Source organism: Notamacropus eugenii, chromosome 6, assembly GCF_028372415.1.
Source record: "Notamacropus eugenii isolate mMacEug1 chromosome 6, mMacEug1.pri_v2, whole genome shotgun sequence".
Classification (NCBI taxonomy): domain Eukaryota; kingdom Metazoa; phylum Chordata; class Mammalia; order Diprotodontia; family Macropodidae; genus Notamacropus; species Notamacropus eugenii.
In genome coordinates, this window is record NC_092877.1 from 25,710,490 (window position 1) to 25,730,301 (window position 19,812).

Consider the following 19,812-nt stretch of genomic DNA (forward strand, 5'->3'; position numbering starts at 1 on the left):
TATTCTGCTCCATCCTTTGACCTTTATCCTATGTGTATCCCCCCGTTTCAAATGTGTTTCTTGTAAGCAGAATATTGTTGGATTATGGCTTTTAATCCATTCTGCTATCCGTCTCCGTTTTATGGGAGAGTTCATCCCATTCACATTCACAGTTATGATTACAATCTGTGTATTTCCCTCCACCCTCTTTCCCACCATTTGTGCTTTTAACTCTCCCGTCTCCCTTCCCCTCCTCAATAGTATTCACTTTTCTCCCCCTCCTCCTGCAGCCTTCCCCTCCTTCTTTTAGCCCCCCTCCCTTTTAGTCCCCTTTACTCTTATTGCTTCTTTCCTCCCTTTTAGCCACCCTCCCCTTTCTTCCCCCTTCCCCTCCTACTACCTATAGAGCTAGTTAGGATTATCTACTTAAGATTATTGTTCCCTCCTTTGAACAAATCAGATGAGAGTACCTCTCAAACAATGCTCATCTCCCTCCCCTCCTTCCCTCTACTATAGTTTTGTACTTCTTCCTGTGATATAATTTGCCATTTTCTGCTTCCCCCTTTCCACACCTCCTATTACATTCCCTTCTCATACTTAAATCATATTTTTGACATGACATCATTTACTTTATGCCTGTTCCCTCTACATATATCCCTTTTATCACAATAGCTGCACAGTTCTCAAGATTAACAGGTATCATCTTCCCTTATAGGGAGGTAAACAGATTGCCCTAATTGAGTTGCAAGTTTTTGTTTTTGTTTTTTCTCCTCTGTTTACCTTTTTATGATTCTCTGGAGACCTGCATTTGAAGATCACATTGTCTATTGAGTTCTGGTGTTTTGGTCAGGAAGCTCTGGAAATCCCTTATTTCGTTGAATGACTTTCTCCTTGCCTGAAATGTTATGCTGAACTTTGCTGGGTAGTTGATCCTTGGTTGGAGTCCCAACTCCTTTGCCTTATGGAATATTGGGTTCCAATTCTTTCGATCTTTTAATGTAGAAGCTGCAAGGTCCTGTGTGATCCTCACTGTGTGACCTTGATATTTAAATTGTTTCTTTCTGGCTGCTTGTAGTATTTTCTCCTTCACTTGATAGCTCTGGAATTTGGCAACTATATTTCTTGGGGTTTTGAGTTTGGGATCCCTTTCGTGTGGGGAACGGTGGATTCTTTCGATGACTATTTTGCCCTCTGAGTCTAGTACTTCTGGGCAGTTTTCCTTGATGATTTCCTGGAAGATATTGTCCAGACTCTTTTCTTCATCATGGGTTTCTGGCAGGCCAATAATTCTTAGATTTTCTCTCCTGGATCTATTTTCCAGGTCAGTTGTTTTTCCAATTAAATATTTTACATTTTCTTCTATCTTTTCATTCTTTAGATTTTGTTTGACTGATTCTTGTTGCCTCATTGAGTCATTAGTTTCTACTTGCCCAATTCTAATCCTCATCGTATTGTTTTCTTCAGTTAGCTTTCGCATCTCCTTTTCCATCTGACCAATTTTTCCCTTTCAGGAGCTATTTTCTCCATTTAATTTTTGTACTTCTTTTTCCATTAGACCAATTTTCCCAGTTAGGTTTTGGGTTTCCTTTTCCATCTCATCAATTTTCCCTATTAGGTTTTGAGTTTCCTTTTCCGTTTGATTAACTCTTCCTTTTAGGGAATTATTCTCTCCAGTTAATTTTTGAACTTCCTTTTCCATTTCTTCAATTTTCTTTTTCAGATTGATGTTCTCATCAGTGAATTCTTTTTTTATAGTTTTAAAATCATTGGCTAGTTTTTCTTTTATATCCTTCTTCAGACGTTCCAGATAATCTAGTTGTGCTTGCGAGAAATTCATAGTCCCATCTGAGGTTTCAGAGGGAAGTACAGTCTCAGCTCTGACCTCTTTGGTGTTTGTGTTTTGGTCCTTATCCCTATAGAAAGATTCTATGGTTTTTTCACTTTTCGTCTGCTTTTTCCGATTCATGATGTTGGCTGAGTGTTGTAGCTTTTGGTTCTTTCAGTCAGAAGATACAGATCTTTTAAGTTGAGTTGATGTTTGTCTAGGCTAAAAGCAGGCTTTTTGTTGTTGTTGTTGTTGTTGTTGTTGTTTCCCAGATCAACCCTGGGGTTAGCTTGATAGGTGTGTGGGAGGGGTGGTCTGGTCTCAGGAGATCTCCTCAGCTGACCTGAGGGAAAGGCAAGGTCAGGGCATGGTGATCCCAGCTTCCCTATAATCTTCCCTTTTCCCCTGGAGGGCTGGGGCACACCTAGCAGCTGATGCGTGTTCCCGCCCCTCCTGGGGCTTGTTTCCCGGCTCTGAGGCTTGCCTGGGTCTCAGTGCGAATTTTCTCTGCCCTGGGTCATCTGTCCCTCCAGATAGCCTCCGCCACCGTAGGAAGAATCCCCCTTTGCCACTCCTCCAGCCTCTGGTGTTATGAGACCACCCGCCCCCTTCTGCTGTTCCCACTGATCCAGGATTAATCTGGGGAAGAATTTTATGGTTCCCTCACGGTCATGGGGGGGAGGGGAGAGCACTTACTGATCACTCTGCCATCCCAGCTCCTGGATGTTCAAGTAGTGACCCACTGAAGTCCCGTCTTTAGGCTGAAGATTTCAAGGGCTGTTGCGCTGATATCGTTGGCTGGGCCTGGCTTATCTCCTGCTCCGCTGGTCTCGCCCGCCACTCTCGGGCCCCTCGGGTCCCCTCCGCCCTGCCGCTCTGACCGCACTGCGCTGTGCGCCGGGGTCTTACCCCCCCGGAACAGATCCCTCCCGTGGACCCTCCAGTCCAGCCTGGGCTCCGAATCCGTCAAAGTCCATCTCCCATTGGATTCTACACCTCCAAAGTCTGGTCAGACTCTCCCCCCAGAGATATCCAGAGGAGTTTTTCCAGGAGCTTAGGTGAGTCGTTGCTTTCACTCCGCCATCTTGGCTCCAGTCCATTCACCTACTCCTTTAAAGGACTCTGCTTGAGTCAATATGTTACATTGGAAAGAATGTGGCATTTGTAGTTAGAGTATCTAAATTTAAATTCCAGTTCTAATACTTGCTACTTGTATGTTAATGAATGGGGCCACTCTGTGACCCAGTGTCTTTTATAAATGGGATTAGAGATGGGTTGGATTAGATGACCAATTTCAGTTCTAAATCTATGATCATACTGTAATCAATAAAAATTATATTTACCTATCTCTATCACTTGAAGGATTTTTTGAAAATAGCATTGTGAGGTAGGCAGTTAGGAAGACAGCTACCATTATTTTTTGGATAGCAAAGAGATTCTCAGAGAGTTCAGGATTTTTCTGCAGTAACATGGAGACGTAGCCAAGTTTCAAGTGGAATTCAGTTCTCTCAACTCTGTTTCCATTGTTTGTTTTTCTCCATAGAAGGAGATGCCCATTCCATCTACATAAGAATAGATACTGCTATGGAAGATAAAATGAAAGTATGGGGTGGCTCCTCAATTAAAGGACCAGACAAAACTAATACATATGAAATACTGAAATGATAATAGGAGACACAATATTATATTCATAAAAGTAGAATAGCTGCACAAGAAATAATGACTATGAAGATTTTAGGCAAGTTCAGAAGCCTCGAACTGGTGGAAACTGAAGGAAAACCAGGAAAACAAAATGGACAAGTATTACAAGAAATGGAAAAAACAAACAAATAACTTGTATGTCAAAAAAAATGTAGACTTGATCATTATGATCAAGCTTAATAATGAAGAAGAGAAGAGAAAATGACCTTTGACTTTTTCTTTGCGAAGGAGTAGGACTATGATTATTACATGTTACATATGTTGTCAGATTCCACTGATGTCTTGCTCAATTTCTTTAAAAATATCTTTTATAAGTTCTTGGTTATAATGGCTTTCTGAGACAGGGCCAGCAGATATATTTAAAAATGTATTTGATAATTTGGATGCTATCAAAATAAGACACATTAATTAAAAATTAGGAATAAGAAATGTCCTGGAATAGTTGGGAGAAACTATACTGACAAAGTGGTACTTTGATGGAGGTCGTGATCCTTGAATTAAATGATTCTGTGGGAGTGTAGAATTAATGGAAATGTACGTTACAGATTATCACACTATATTTAAACTATGAATCCCTTTCATAATTTTCCCAGTAGTCAATTAGCTTTTTCCTTAAGAGCTACAGCAAAAGGACATTCACTGAATCATGAGACAGGCCACGTCTAAACCATTAAATGGTAGGAATGGTGTTTTTCCCCTCTTCTATAAAACAAATCTATCTTGAATGCAATTTCTACACACAACATCCATTCTTGCCCTCAGATACCAAATAGAACATGTTTTAATCACTATTCCACATGACAACCCATCCTGCCTTTATCATTACTACAATTGAAGAGATTCCAACTTCTCCCTTTCCTTCCTGCTTCAGACACAGGTATACTAGGATCTGGCAGTTTATGGAACACAGAGGTGGTCAGAGGTCCATGAGGCAAGAGCTCCACTTATACCTGCCTTTGACAAAAAGGTCTATGCATCAAACAGATCCATTACAGACAAGATCAGAAGGAAAGTAGGAAACCGGGGGAAAAAAATTACAGCAAGTTTCTCTGATAAAGGCCTTATACAGAGAGACAACTGAATCAAATTCATAAGAATACAAATCATTCCCCAATAAGAACTATTAGATCATTACATATGGGACCATTTCAATTTTCCTAACTATCCCATTCATCGTCCTCTGTACATGCTACCCATTGTCAGATTCCCTCCATTAATGTGGTGGTCAGAACTTGACACAGTGCTGTAGATATGCTCACACAATGGTACATCTGTATCAACACAACCTGTTCTCTCTAGTCTTGTACACATACACAGCTGACTACAGGATTGGAGAATGGGAAGCTTTCAGTTCATTCCATGTATCTGTCTAGTTAATGCTGTATCAAGAAAGAAGAGAACACAGAAAGTCAAATTGGCTTTCTTTATCAGTGACCTAGCATTGTTACTCATTCTCAGTGCTAGAGGCCATTTATGAAGTTCAATATTTGAATTGGCCAGTCATAATATCTGAGATATCCTTAGCAGGGAACTCCTTTCACCAGACAGTTTGTGATTATAAGTAGATAAGTCCTAAGAAGTTGCCTAAGGTACTCAAGGGTTAAAACATTTTCCAGGGTAACATATCTAATATGAGTCCACTGGGATTTGATCTTCATCTTCCTGTTACCAATTTAATCAATTCATTTACTATATGAAATCATCTTTATACCATTTCCTATATAATATTCATCACAGAATCAATGTCAGATTTAGGAGGAGCCTCGAAGGAACTTTAGTCCAATTAATTACCAATTAAGAAGGAACATTTCTCCCACATAGCAAATAGGTGGTTTCTATCCAACTTTTGAAAGAAGACCTTTAGTAAGGAGTGGATACCCATCCAGAGACAATACGTGTAACCTACGGGAAACTCAGATTGCATTTTCTTTTTTTTCCCCCACTTATCCAACTTGACTATGTCTTTATAGAAATTCTATTCATTTCTCCTAGTTGTGATCTCTGGGACCAAGTTGAATAAATTTAATCTCTCCTATTCATGTTAGTTTTTCAAAAACTTGAGGCTAGATATTACGAACTGTTTCTCTTTGTTAGCTTCTTAGAAACATACTGCCCCCAACCATGTCTTCTTTAAACTTAAAAATCTTCAGGTCCCTCAAATGATGCGACATAGCCTTATGTTAAGAACAGTGAATTTGGAATCAGGAGGCTTGATTTTTAATCACAAGTCAGTTTTCTTTATTCCTCTTCTTGGGATGAAGCAGTAGTGGACAGAGAACCAAACTTGGAGTCAGGAAGACTTGGCTGTGCGATCCAAGACATGTGACTTTTGGTTCTTAGTGTACCAGGAAACTCTGTAAAATTGGTAATTATATAGTAGCAATTGATTGGCATTGGTAGAGAAAGTTTCCTTACTGGGATTTCTCTGTAATAATGAAATCATAGAAATAGACATACATGGACAAAAGCAGTACATGTTATCTATGATCTATCTACTTATCTGCATATACACACATTTATGTAGGTATAAATATGCATACATACATCTATAAAAATCTATACTATATATATGTATATATATACATATATATACATATATATATACATATATATGTATATATGTATGTGTATATATATATATATATATATACTGTATAGTCACAGATGCTTATAGATTTCTCAAATGGAATGCCTTAACAGAACAATGTCTAGTCTCTCCTTTCATTATCAATCAGAATCAGAAATGTTCCTCTTTCAAGAAAATGAAAATTACGCACATTTAGGGCTTATTTCATTGCTTTCACATGAATAAGAAAAAAATGAAGTAATTGTTCGTTTGAAAGAATGTATAGAGATTTAGCATGCCAATTTGTAGTGGAGGGTTGATTATTTAAAACAACTCTCTTTCAGCTGCTATAAGAGAAATATGAAAGTGAAAATATAAATTAGGGTAAAGAATATAGTACAATCAAAGACTGGGCACAGGTCTAAAAATTACTTCCATTATCTCAATTAGTTAAATGTGCAGCCTGATTAGTAAAGTACCTGTATCTGAAAATTTGTCTGATGAAAAATGTAGAATGTAGAATGATGAGAGCATGCAAACATGTGACAGATACAGCATATAGCTCACCCTTTATACAGAAGTAGAGGAGTACACAGCTGGGCCCATAAATTAGGGATTCGATGAGCCAAGAATGCATCTTCCTTAAAATGATTACAGATACATGCATATACAGTGCAGCCAAAGAAATTCAGTGTGTATCACAATTCTTTGAAAATGTCACTCAATCTGTCAAAAAGCCACATTAGCTACAAAAGCATGCAGGGCAGATAGCAATATTATGTGTGTTGGCCAAATTATACTAATTACTTACTATGGGGTATGGAAATGCCACAAATCCAGAGTAACACAATTTAGCCGAATTGTCACATAAGGAAAGTGAATATTTAAGTAGGTGAACATTGAGGATTTTTATGCTTCACTGATTTCTTCCAATCTTTTGCTGTCTTTCACCCCAGACTTCTGAAATTTTGTATGGAAATTCCAGGTAGCTTAATTGCTTCCCTTATGAAGTCATCATCTTTGTTCTGGTTTTGATACACCAGCTCTGCTCTTGACGGTATCCTGACAATGTCAAGTGATGCGCTGCTATTTTCCCCCTCTTAGGAGTCTTTTTGTCTGCTTTCCTCTCTGTCTTTCTCTGCTTCGGATTGAGCAGATCAAAAAAAAATTCTCATGCGTCAGTTTCCTAGTCTCCTAGAGTGACCTTGACTTCTGGTGGTACCTTTGCTCTCTCATCTCCCACATCTTCATTCTTCAAGATACTGTTCATCAAACATGTCCATGAAATTTACCAAAAGGTTTGTGGTGCCATTTAGAAAATTTTCATTCTTTTAAGAGGTATACCTTTGGTTTGGATCTGAATGTGACATATGATCAATCTAAGGAGCCAAACTAGTTATGAAGAAGGACACAGACCAAGGAGGAACTATTTCAGAATTAACAGCCCACTAAACTGAAGCTGCCCTTCTCCAAAAACAATATTGACTTTCCTTCTACTCTGAACTCCTATGGTTCTCAATACACTCGGATGACTGTAGCCACCAATCACAGCCAAGCATGACTGGAGATTGGCTTTCCTTGTTCCATACCAGTAGATCTTATTTTTCTCTTGGTATTAATCATGCTACACCTCCCTATCTGAGAGAAATGGAATTAACCTCTAGGGACCCAGCACAAATATTCCAAAAGCACAGAATGATTAAAATAAAATACATAATTCAAACCACCAGAAATCTTTTTGACCATCTGAGACCATGGCCTGCATTGAAGGAGGGGGCTGTGGATGATGCCATATTTAGAATATACCAACAGTATAGTGGTGGGTAAACCTTACTACATTTTTTTCAGTTTTATTCTCTTACTGTCAATAGGAATAATAATAGTTATGTTTCTTACTCCACACAGGTGTCATGAGGAAAATATTTTGTATCCAATAAAGCATTAGAGAAATATAAGGGAAGCTTTAAGTGCTTGGAGCTTTGTTATAGCATCCTTAAAAAATTGCTGTGGCTCAATGCCATCTTACTCAGGCGTGTGTATATGTTTGAGGCCAATGTTTCACCCTCCCCTTCCAATGTGAACTGGATGAATTAGTCTTGTTGAGCAAAAGAATGCTTATCAGGATGATAAAGGTATTCAATCAATCAGTGTTGCTTTTCTTTTCAGAAGAACTTGAATTTATGGGAAAAAAAGAAGTAATGACGAGGGTTGGAGAATAAGATGCTGAAACAAAGCAATAGCTTGAGTTGGTTAATGAAACGAGGAGAATGAGGGACATGCGAGTTTTAGTCCTGCCTTTTTAATTATCTCTTATGTGACAGAGCATGCTAATTTCATAAAATCTTACTCATAAGGGACTTTTTTGGCCAGCTAGATCAACTTCTACCTGAATAAAATCTCCTCTACAATTCCTCCAAGAGTGATTCTCTACCCTTCACTTGAAAATTGCTAATGAAGAAGATCCAACTATTTTCATTTTACTTTGAGATAGCACTAATTATTAATCATTTCCCCCCTCCTCCCCTTATATCAAGCTTATATCTGCCAATGCAGCTTGTACGCATTGCTACCAGTTCTTCCCCTAGGGTCAAGTAGAATCAATCTCATCCCTTATAGCCCATCGTATGGGCTAAACTCTTAGATACTTGAAGATAGCTATTATGTTCATCCCCCTCCCTAAATTTTGTTCAGAATATACATCCCCACTTAATTCAAGTAGTCTGGCTATGGTTTGAATCATAGTGCTTCACCACAGTAAGTGCCTTTCTTGGGATGCTCTCTGACATATTGGCATCCTCCTGAAAATAAGGTACTGAGAACTGAACAAAATATTCCATTCATTCTGTCTGATTTTCAATTTTCCTTGATGTAAGAACTAAATTATCTCTGAAGTCCCTGTAAGTAATACTAGTTTATGAAGCACTGTTCTTAATGGCATGTATATCAAATTGGACTTGTAGTCACAGGACTCATATCATCTCTAGAATATACCAACAGTATGGTGGTGGGCAAACTTTGCTACTTTTTTCAGTCTTATTCTCTTACCTGTCAATAGGGATAATAATAGTTATGTTTCCTGCTCCTTGCAGGTGTCATGAGGAAAGCATTTTGTATCCCATAAAGCATTACAGAAATGTAATTAATGTCTTATTAGCAGCATAACACTGGATCTTTGGAGCTGGACGGGACCTTACAGACAGCCCAATTCAGTATTTCACTTTACAAATGAAGGAACAAGATGAGGTGGTGAAAGGACATTCCCACAATCACGTAGGTAGCTTAGGTTAGACAAGAAAACTTGAACATATGTCCTCTGTCTCTAAGTCCAGCCAAGGCAAACATCATATGACTCAAGATCCCTTCAATATTTGAAGGCATTCAGATCTGACAAATATCAGGTTAGTAATAGTCCTTTCTACCCGACTTCATCATCTTTATTTCATGAACTTATAGGTCAGGCAGAAAATTTTCTCATTGCATGAGTTTAAGGACAGCAGCTAATGATTGATCCATTGCCATCTTGATAGGATGTCTGCATCTCAAATTCAATAATACCTGACAAACAGCAGAAAATGAATGCTAGATATCACAGTTAACAGAAGGTTTTGACTATGTCTGCCAACATTCAGTTCTGATTTAAAAAGCCTGCTGATGCTTCTGTCTTTTACCCCAAGACTTAGATTCCTGCTTTCTTGCTGTCCCTGAACGCTGTTCTGTTGCTGAATAAACCTGTCTGGGCTCAGGCAGCGCAAGTGAGCATAACTGTATGAAACCACCAGAAAGGTCCCCAGGCTCATCAAAAGTCATTGTTCAGAACCCAGCTCTTCATTTTCTCAGCACATTAACAAAAATTAAATATTCACTAACTCTCTAAGCCTGCCAGATAGAAACATAACAGAACCCATTTACTTTAAGCATTCAGTCTTAATCCCTGGGTGAAAGTTACAATGAAATGCACAATTTCTTTAATTCCTGCTATGCTATTAAATAACATAGTGAACTTTACATGGTGGGGGAGGGAGTGGAAAGTGTACAGGTATCTCCTCTCCTTCTAAGCACAGTTATTGAACCAAAGCCACTTAGAATAACTAGTCATCTGAAAGTAATTTTAAAACACCCCAAACAGAACCTTTAATATGGCCCTGAGCACTTGATGATCCATTTCAACTTTTCAAAGTCCATTAGAAGGGAACCCAAAAAGACATTTAAAAAAGAGTTGCAGTGATAGCATTGTGATGGGCTGTTGGGGGAAAGACTTGACAAGATGCTGAAGCCACACAGGTATCTCTGAATGAGTGCAAATGATCTTTCACAGATGAGAACAACTTGTCATTCTTAGTCATCATAGAAGTATAGCATTTGTGAGTTAGAAGCAATATTTATAATGACAGCATCCACTTTCTGGCTGAAGCAGGAAACCCCTTACAAACATCGCTGACACGTGTCCTTCCAGTGTCTACTTCAAGAGTTCCAGTGAGAGGACACACTGTGGCTAGAGGTAATTTATTCTAGTTTGTAGATGCAGCTAGGTAGCCCAGTGGATAGCGCGATAGGCCTGGGGTCATCAAGAACTGAATTCAGATTCAGCCTAAAACACTTACTGGCAATGTGACCCTGGACAAATAATTTAACCTCTGTTTGCCTCAGTTTCCTCAAGTGTAAAGTACAGATAATGACAACATCTACTTCCCAGGGGGACGTCATGGATCAAAGGAGGTAATATACGTAAAGCACTTAGCAGAGTGCCTGGCACATAACAGATGATATAAAAGATTTATTTGCTCCCCTCCTCCCTTTGTATTTGCCTTTATGTTTATAAGTTCTTCCTGACATTGATCCTGAAACCAGAAAGATCTGGGCTCAATGCTTCCATCAGACATTTCATTGATGGGTGACCATATTATATGGCCCCAAGTGTAATCTAGATTATTGGACTGAAAAATTTCTATGACCCAAGAGAGTGAAGTAGCTGTCAAAAAATAATAATAATACATGGATCACTTAACCTCTCACTGCTTCCAGGAAATACTCTAATTCTGGAAAATAACAGAAAAGATGCTAATCTGCTATGGTAAATGCAGTTTCCACATTAAAAGGTCCCTATACCAATGAACTTGCCCTACCTTCCATACAATAAAAAATAAAAAAATCAGGCAAGTGGCCAGAATCTAGATCATGTGCATCAGTAATTGATATTCATTTTTTTTTAATTTGAACATCACGGCCGAAGCAGAAAAAACTTAATCTCCCTGCTGTAACATTGTTTATCAGACACCTGAAGATAGTAATCATGTTACTCTTAAACTTCCTTCCAAAGGCTACACTTGTCTAGCTTCCTTACACTGTCTTCATCTACCTAAATCTGTAAACCCCTCACCATCCTGCTCCCTCTTTCCTCTATACGTGTTACATTTTTTTAGTCTAACTATGAGGTGTAGAGATTGAGGCAGGTGGTGCCAGGGTGCAGAGTTCTGGGTCTGAATAGTGAAGACCTGAGTTCAGAACTAACCTCTGACACTCACTAGCTCTGTGACCCTCGGCAAGTCACTTTATCCCTGTCTACCTAAATTTCTTCAATTATAAATTGGGGATGATGTTAAGACCTGTCTCTCAGGGTTGGTATAAGGATCAGTTGAGATAATATGTATAAGGTCTTTACGACAGTACCTGACACATAATAGACACTCAATATGATTTTCCATTCTTCTTTCCATTCCTCTCTCCCTCATTTTTTCATTTTTCTTTCTTTCTTCCTTCTTTCCTTCCTTTTTTCTTTCTTTCTTCCATCCTTTCTTTCTTTCCTTCTTTCTTAACTTCCTTCCTTCTTTCTTTCTTTCTTTCTTTCTTTTTTTTCTTCCTTTCTTTCCTAAATTAGGCATAACACTATAGATGTGATTTGAATGCATGGAGTACAACTTGAGACCACAAGAAGGTTTTTTTCAAGTGAATAAAATCTCCATATCCTTTTCAAAATAAACTTTATTGAGAGTTATACCTCTAAATATGTCACTTGTGCAATCAATCTTCAGAAACTCACCTACAGGACTTTGAATTTACTCTTATCAGTTTTCATCTTTTTAGATTACTTATATCCCCTTTTTATGCTAAGTTGTCATTTCTGGTTACTTGTTTGGATCTATCTTTATCAATCTAAAGATTGCTGTTCCTGAAAAATTAAATAGTGTCAAAAAGGAGCTGAGAGGTGCAATTTTTCCATTGCATTATCGTAATAAAATATCACTCTACCTTGTGCAAGCACTGACACTATGTCCTCCTCATTCTTCTCACCTGCACTGTATCTAAGAAGCTCTCTCCTTGATTTTTTAAAATCTGGGCCTCAGGATTTTAAGCAAGCCTCAGCTGTTTCTGGGAATTAGACTATTCTTACAGGACGATGTCACTGTCTTGCAGTACCCACAAGCTTTAATTATGTTCCTCATGTTAACAGCTCAGCATCCTGTACCTATTAAATTGCATGTTATTAAATTCAGCCCATCATCTGAGCCTGCTGAGATCTTCACAGATCCAGATTCTGTCATCCAGCATGTTGGTTACTCCTCAATGTGTCTCATAAGCATGGCTAAGTGTTAAGGAAATTGCTGCAAATCTGTGGGGAAGGTAAAATGGTCTGAAATAGCTCTGTTTCTATTTTTGAGGTAAAACTCTAAAATATTTTCCTTCTTTTGGGTGCTAGATAGAAGGCACTAGAACCTGAATATCATTTATATCCATTGGCATTAAAAAAGAAGGAATGAATACCGAAGTGAGAACTAACTTGTTTTTGTTCTTTTTTTTTTTTTTTAGATGGTGCCTTGGAAGATTGTTTCGGTATTATGCAACCAATGCTTTATTAAGATGACACCCACAGGAAAAGCAGTAATAAACCAGGAAGTCCCGCTACGACTAATTTAACCGTTCCTTCCAGAGAAGAAATGGGATATCTTGGAGAAAAATTCTCCTAGACTGCATTGTGTTTCCAACTGAAGTGAGATTAATACCACAAAATGTGTGATACCAGTTTTTGTAGATTAGAATAACAATATTCTAATGTGGGAAACCATTTGGGGTCAGTGCAAGGCAAGTGAAATCACTACTTATTACTGGGATCTTCTCTCAAATACATTTCTTTGTAGCCCATAATCAGTCTGAATATTCACATTTAAGATGTGCTGTTAAATTATTAAATAAAAGAAAGCTATAACTTCAGGACGGCTCTCATTCATCTCTGTATTAACTCAATGGCACTCATTCTAAGCCTATATCCTAGATTTCAAAATAACCCTGGTTCTTCTTACATATCCTCCCACCAGTATGATCACCACCTCCACCAGAACACTGAGACTCATTGTGAACATAACTCTGATTGAGGGGTAATATACAAAGTCAATTGAGAATCCGTGGATGCCACTCTGTGGCAACCTACTACTGTCCAATTTGGACATGCTATTTTCCAATTCTATTACTAATTGCTGACTTTGGTAAAATGGGTAATAGAATATTGTCATTGCCACCAATCATATCTCAAAAGATAAAAGTATTCAAGATTTCACATTTACAAATAAAACTGATTTAAAAAAAGATGTCATATACAAACATAATGAAGACTTGAAGGGCATTAGAAAAGCCTCACTTCTCCACCAGTCTATCTAGTAATTAGAATTCTGTTACTCTCCAAGGTGACATCCTTTTGAATTATTATGGAATCACAGATGGATGCTTGGTGTTCCCAAACAGTAATTAAGTTTGGTGAAGTAGAGCAGTGATTACTGCAAGGATCAAATAGGGTAACATTTGTACTTTGGTATAAGGAACTTCTAGTGTGGAAACTACATACACAATTACAGATCAGCAACTTCTCTGTTATTTATAGTCTTAGAGGTTTTCCTGGAAGATGTGAGAGCTTAAGTGACTTAGTCAAACTCCTTCAGCTATAACATGTCTGATACAAGAATTGAGCTCAGATATTTTTGATCCCAGGACTGACTCCCAAGGCAAGGAAAATGAAATTAACAATTAGTGAACCATTTTCAAAAGAAATGGTGACACTAAATCATACATAAGGATCTCTGTGGACTGCATATTGACTTAGAAAACCAGGCACCTACGTTATCTATGCTTTATTATATTTTTATTTTGCTAAATATTTTCCAGTTACATTAAGCCACACTTGAGATTATTCTAGGACAAAGTATGGTAGGCCATACATTTGCCACTGCTGACATAGAATATTAGAGCATTACTTTAGAAAAATGCAAGTTAAACTTTGTTCAGAAGATTTAATTTCACTGATTCACCTGTTAACCAACCAATTAGAAGGCACCAAGCATAGATACAGAATACAGTTGCCTAATAGAAATAAAAATCCCAACAAGACAAACAGACCTGAAGAATATCTTCTCATTGGTTAATATATTGGAGGAAACATACTGAAACACCACCAAGGCCAAATACTTTCCTAAGCACCACAAAAAACAGTCATAATTTTCTTGTGCCTTAGAAGATTAGTTCAGTCCCTTTCTATGGACAACAAATCTGTCCAAAGGTTCAACAACAGCAATCCGTCTAGCAGTTACTAGTGGGAGACAATTGTTCTTCCTCTTGCTTAAATCTCTCCCTACATGCCCTCACCATGGCCATGGTGCTGGCTGCCTTAGTTGTAATTAGCTGTCCTACCCCCCTGCCCTGGTACTGAAAAGAGAACATTGTTGGAAGAGATTTAAATATCGTAAAATAATCCAATGTCTACCTGAAACATAAAACCTATGTCCAAACCCTGATTCTTCAAACTGTCTTTGAAAATATCCAATAACGGGAACCTACAGCTTCCTGACACAGCCAATATCATAAATTGCATTTATGTGCCTTGAGATATTAAACACTTCAGAAATTTTTGCTTAATTTATGTTTGTAATAGAACTCTAGGGTTATAAAGTGCTTTTACATCTATGATCTCATTTTATTTTTACAATCTTAACATTAGAAACATAGTGCATGTGTAATTATTCTCGTTTGAGAGCTGAATTATCAGGCCCAGAGTGATACTTGACCAAGTCACAATAAGTGAGGGAGGTTCTATTTAAATTCAGGTGTCCTGGTGACTTGTCTCAACACCTGCATCATTTGCTTCATTTTCTGTAAGGCTTAAAAAAACAAACTAGCTAACATATTGCTAGCCTGGAATTAAAGAGAATCTGGAACTCAAATTTTTATTTTTCTTAAATTTTCTAAATGTAACTCTGAAAAATTTAATGAAATATATATATTATAAAAAGTTAGCATAATTAAATGAAATAAAACTAATAGATCTAGAAATGTTATTGGTATTTTATATAAGGGCAGCTAGGTAGTATAGGGAAGACAGGAAGTTTGGAGTTCAAATCCAGACGCTTACTAGCTGTGTGAACCTTATCCTGTTGTAACTTCTGTCTGCCCCAATTTCCTCATCTGTTTAATGGGGATAATAATATCTTCTACCTTTCAGGTTTCTTGTGAGGACAAAAGGAGCTTGTAAAGCACTTTGGACTTAATGCCAAGCACACACATAGTGTGATACAAATGATAACTACTATAATGTTACTACCCCTACTCCTACTCCTATTACTACTTCTAGTACAGTAACAGCAGTTTTTTAAAGTAATCCTCTGATTATCTAACCCAGAGCCTTGATTATCTCTTCCAGTCTGTTCTAAAACAACAGAAGCATCTGCCAAATGTCAATGTTCCATATCAGTGAAAAGGAGACATTGGTTGTATTACTTTATTTAATGAATCTGCCTAATATTCATTAGAACCACGTTAATTGCTTTTAGAGTCCTTTATTTTAAGTGGAGATTATTAAATTTATGTTTTTAAGTCATATGTTATAATCTTGTCCAATTGCCATTTTGATTTTTTGTAAATTGGTCATTCTTTACATGTATATTACCCTTGAAAGCTTTTGGAGTGCTGTTACGTTCATTAAATCTTTAGAGTAACCCTATGGCATAAGCCTGACAGTTCTGAAAGCTGAAGAAAATGAAGTCCCAAGAGGGTAAAAGAGGTCCTTTCCTTAAAGTTTTATGTATATCAAGTAGAAGACCACTCACTTTTGTCCAACTACCTTAATTGCTATAACCATCACACTTTCCCACCTCATCACTTTCTAACTTACTAAGTAAGGCTCTGCAGTGCTCTGCAACATCCTGCTCACTTCCTCTGATCCTCAGAATTCACTATGTTTCTTGGTCATTATGCAGCAGAAGGCACAACCCCATGCTTTTAAAATTCACTCCTGTTATTTCAAGTTAATATTCTTCTTTTCCAATGAAGTAGTTCTGACATGGAGTTCTGTCTGTTGCCTTTTGGGAGTAATATATAACTAAGCTTGGCCCTTCATTACATATCTGCAGCATTCCAACTAAATCTCTGTGGGAACAAACAGATTGCTGAACCTACTAATCATGAAATTACATCTCTTGGACTAGATGAGTCTACAAAAGCTTTGTAAACTCTGCTTACTAATTCCTGATGGAAACATCAACATATTTTAAGCCATAAAAGCATTTGCTTTTTGGAACTCAAGGAAAAAAAATGTTTAGATTTTTATATGTGGCTACAAATGGAAAGTTATTTGATCATATGAATTTAATTATAATGGATTTATGCATTGTTTCTGGTTATACTACATAAATTAATCTTACATCTGGAGAATCACACTTGGCAGTTGGCTTTTCTTCTTTTGGTGATTCAACTTGAAGGGTCCTTTTGTCTTCCAGAACAGTCGGTTGAGCCTAGAAAATGAGGAAAACAGACAGTTGAAAGACTGAGTGGACATATGAACTGGTCCAAAGTGAGTAGAAAGACAAGATTCACAGTAAAAGCGATCATATAACTATAATAAAATGTGAAAGATTCAGCAGTTCTGATCAATTTGATAACTGACAACAGTTCCAAAGATGCATGTTTCATGATGTTCCACCTCCAGAGAGAGAAATGATACACTCAAATTGGAAACTGAAGCATTTTTTTCTCCGTTATTTTTCTTGCTTTCCCCCCACAACAATGGTGAATATGGAAACATATTTTGCATAATCTTATGTTTATAATGGGTATCAGATTTCTTGCCTTCTCAATTTGTAGAAAAAGGCAGCAGAGGGAGGGAAAAACATGAAATTTAAAATAAAAATAACTCTCACCAAAAATGTTAAATACTCAGGTAATAATTGATTATATAGCAAAAAAAAAAAAAAAACAAAAAAACCATCATTGAGATTGTATACACATATTTGTGAACCAAACTTAGAATGCTAACTCCTCTATTTTAGAGAGCTTTTTTCTGAATCTCATAGAAACTTCAGCTCCGATTACGCTGATAAACATCTATAATTTGTATTGAACTTAGCACCACTTGTGACCAAAGTAAACATCTTTCATAGGAATCTTGTGACTCCTTAATGATTCAATTCAACAAAAGTTCATTAAGCACCCACTATGAGCATGGCTTTGGGGAGACAAAAATGAAAAATACTCTACAACTAACCTTAAAAGAGCTTGCAATTTTAGCATACTATATAAGACAGATATACCAAGAACTAATACACAATCATATTATTTAAGTGTATTTTTTAAAAAGTGGACCTGAATATCCACTTTAAAATAATCTCATTAATATGTTATTTTTACAAAGTAATACTTTAAATATACTTTTATTTATTTCTTTAAATATTCCCCAATTACATCTAAAATTAGCATTCTTTTTTTAATTGAGTTCCAAATTCTCTCTCTCCTTCCCATCCTTTGCACTTCCTTGCAAAGGGAAGCAATTTGATTACACATCTGAAATTATAGAAAACATATTTCCTCATGAGCCATGTTGAAAAAGAAAAACAGACAAAAAAAGAAAAAAAAATGAAGAGACACTTAAAAAGTTTGCTTCAATCTGTGCTTACAGTTCTTTGGTTATCTCTCTGGAGGTGCATTTTTCATCACGGAAATTTTCTAGGATCGTTGTCTTGATCAGAGTAACTAAGGGTTCCACAATTGATCATCATTACACCATTACTGTTACAATATTCTCCTGGTTCTGCTCACTTTAATTTGAAGGAGTTCATATGTCTTCCCAAATTTTTCTGAAACCCTCCTGCTTGCCATTTTTTGTAGTACAATAGTATTCTATCACAATCATATATTACAACTTCTTCAATCATTCATATATATGGATATCCTCTCAATTTCCAGTTCTTTGTCACCACAAAAATAACAACAATATATAGATTTTTTTCTTTTTTCTTTGATCTCTTTGGGATACAGAACTAGTATTAGGATCACTGGGTCAAAGGATATACAGTTTTGTAGCCCTTTGGGCATAGTTCCCAATTATTTTCCAGAAAAGTCAGACTATTTCAAAACTCCACCAACAGTGCATTGGTGTTCCAATTTTTCCATATCCTCTCCAGCATTTGTCATATTTCTTTTTTGTCATAATAGCCAATCCGATATAGTGAGGTGGTACCTCAGAGTTATTTTAAGTTGCATTCTCTAATCAATAACAATTTAGAGCATTTATTCATGTGACTATAGATTTCATCTTCTAAAAATATTTTGTTCATATTCTTTAACCATTCTTCTACTGTGGAATGGTTTTTACTATAAGTTATGTTCAGTTTCTTATATATTTGAGAAATAAGCCCTTATGAGAGAAACTTATTTCAAAAGCCCTGCTCCCCTATTTAACTTTCCTTTTGCCCTTCTAATTTTGGTTGCATTCATTTTGGTTATATAAAAGATTTTTAATAACGTAATCAAAATTATCCAATTTATTTCCCATGATCATCTCTATCTCTTGTTTAGTCAAAATTCCTTTCCTTATCCATATAACTGCTCCTCTAATTTACTTCTGTAGTTTACTTATGTCATCATCTTTATATCTAAATCACTTATCCATTTTGAGCTAATCTTAGTATACAGGGTGAGATGTTGGTCTCTGCCTAGTTTCTTCCATTCAGCTTGCCGATTTTCCTAGGATTTTTGTCAAACATTAAATTCTTACCCCAAAAGTTAGGTGTTTGAGTTCATCAAACACTTAATTACTTTGATACTTTACTACTGTGTATTGTTTACCTATTCTATTCCATTTATACACCACCTTATTTCTTAGCTAGTACCAGATTTTTTTCATGATTACCACTTTGTAATATAGTTTTGAAATCTGGTGCTGCTACATTGCCTTCCTTCAGAGTTATTTTTTTTTTCATTGATTCTCATGATATCCTTGATCTTTTATCCCTCCAGATGGTTGTTGTTACTATTTTTTCTAGTTTTATGAAATAGTTATTTGATAGTTTGATTTATATGGCACTGAATAAGTAAATTAACTTAGGTAGAATTGTCATTTTTATTATATTGGTTCAGCCTACTTTGTAACACCTGTTCAGTCAAATATAACTCTGTGACCTCTTCTGGAGTTTATTTGATAAAAATACTGGAGTGGTTTGCCATTGCTTTCTCCAGTTCATTTTGCAGATGAGGAACTGAAGCAAATAGGTTTAAGTGACCAGCCTAGTGCATAAATCTACTAAGTGTCTGAGACCAGAATTGAAATCATGAAGGTGAGTCTACCTGATTCCAAACACAAAATTCTGATCACTGAGGCATTTCCATTTCTCCAGTCATTTAGATCTCTTTATTTGTGAGAAAATTATTTTTAATTGAGTTCATATATTCCCTGGGTTTTTCTTGGCCAAGATCAATCACTGCATCTTTG

At 36.7% G+C, this 19,812-nt stretch overlaps 1 protein-coding gene across 1 annotated transcript in view; it reads right to left on the minus strand.

Annotated features, from left to right (window-relative positions):
* LUZP2 (leucine zipper protein 2) overlaps positions 1–19,812 on the minus strand; it is a 743,524-nt gene that overhangs the window by 35,722 nt on the left and 687,990 nt on the right. The window contains exon 10 of the mRNA XM_072619311.1: positions 16,751–16,840. Within this exon, the coding sequence (XP_072475412.1) occupies positions 16,751–16,840 (90 nt within the window). The remainder of the gene's footprint in view (positions 1–16,750; positions 16,841–19,812) is intronic.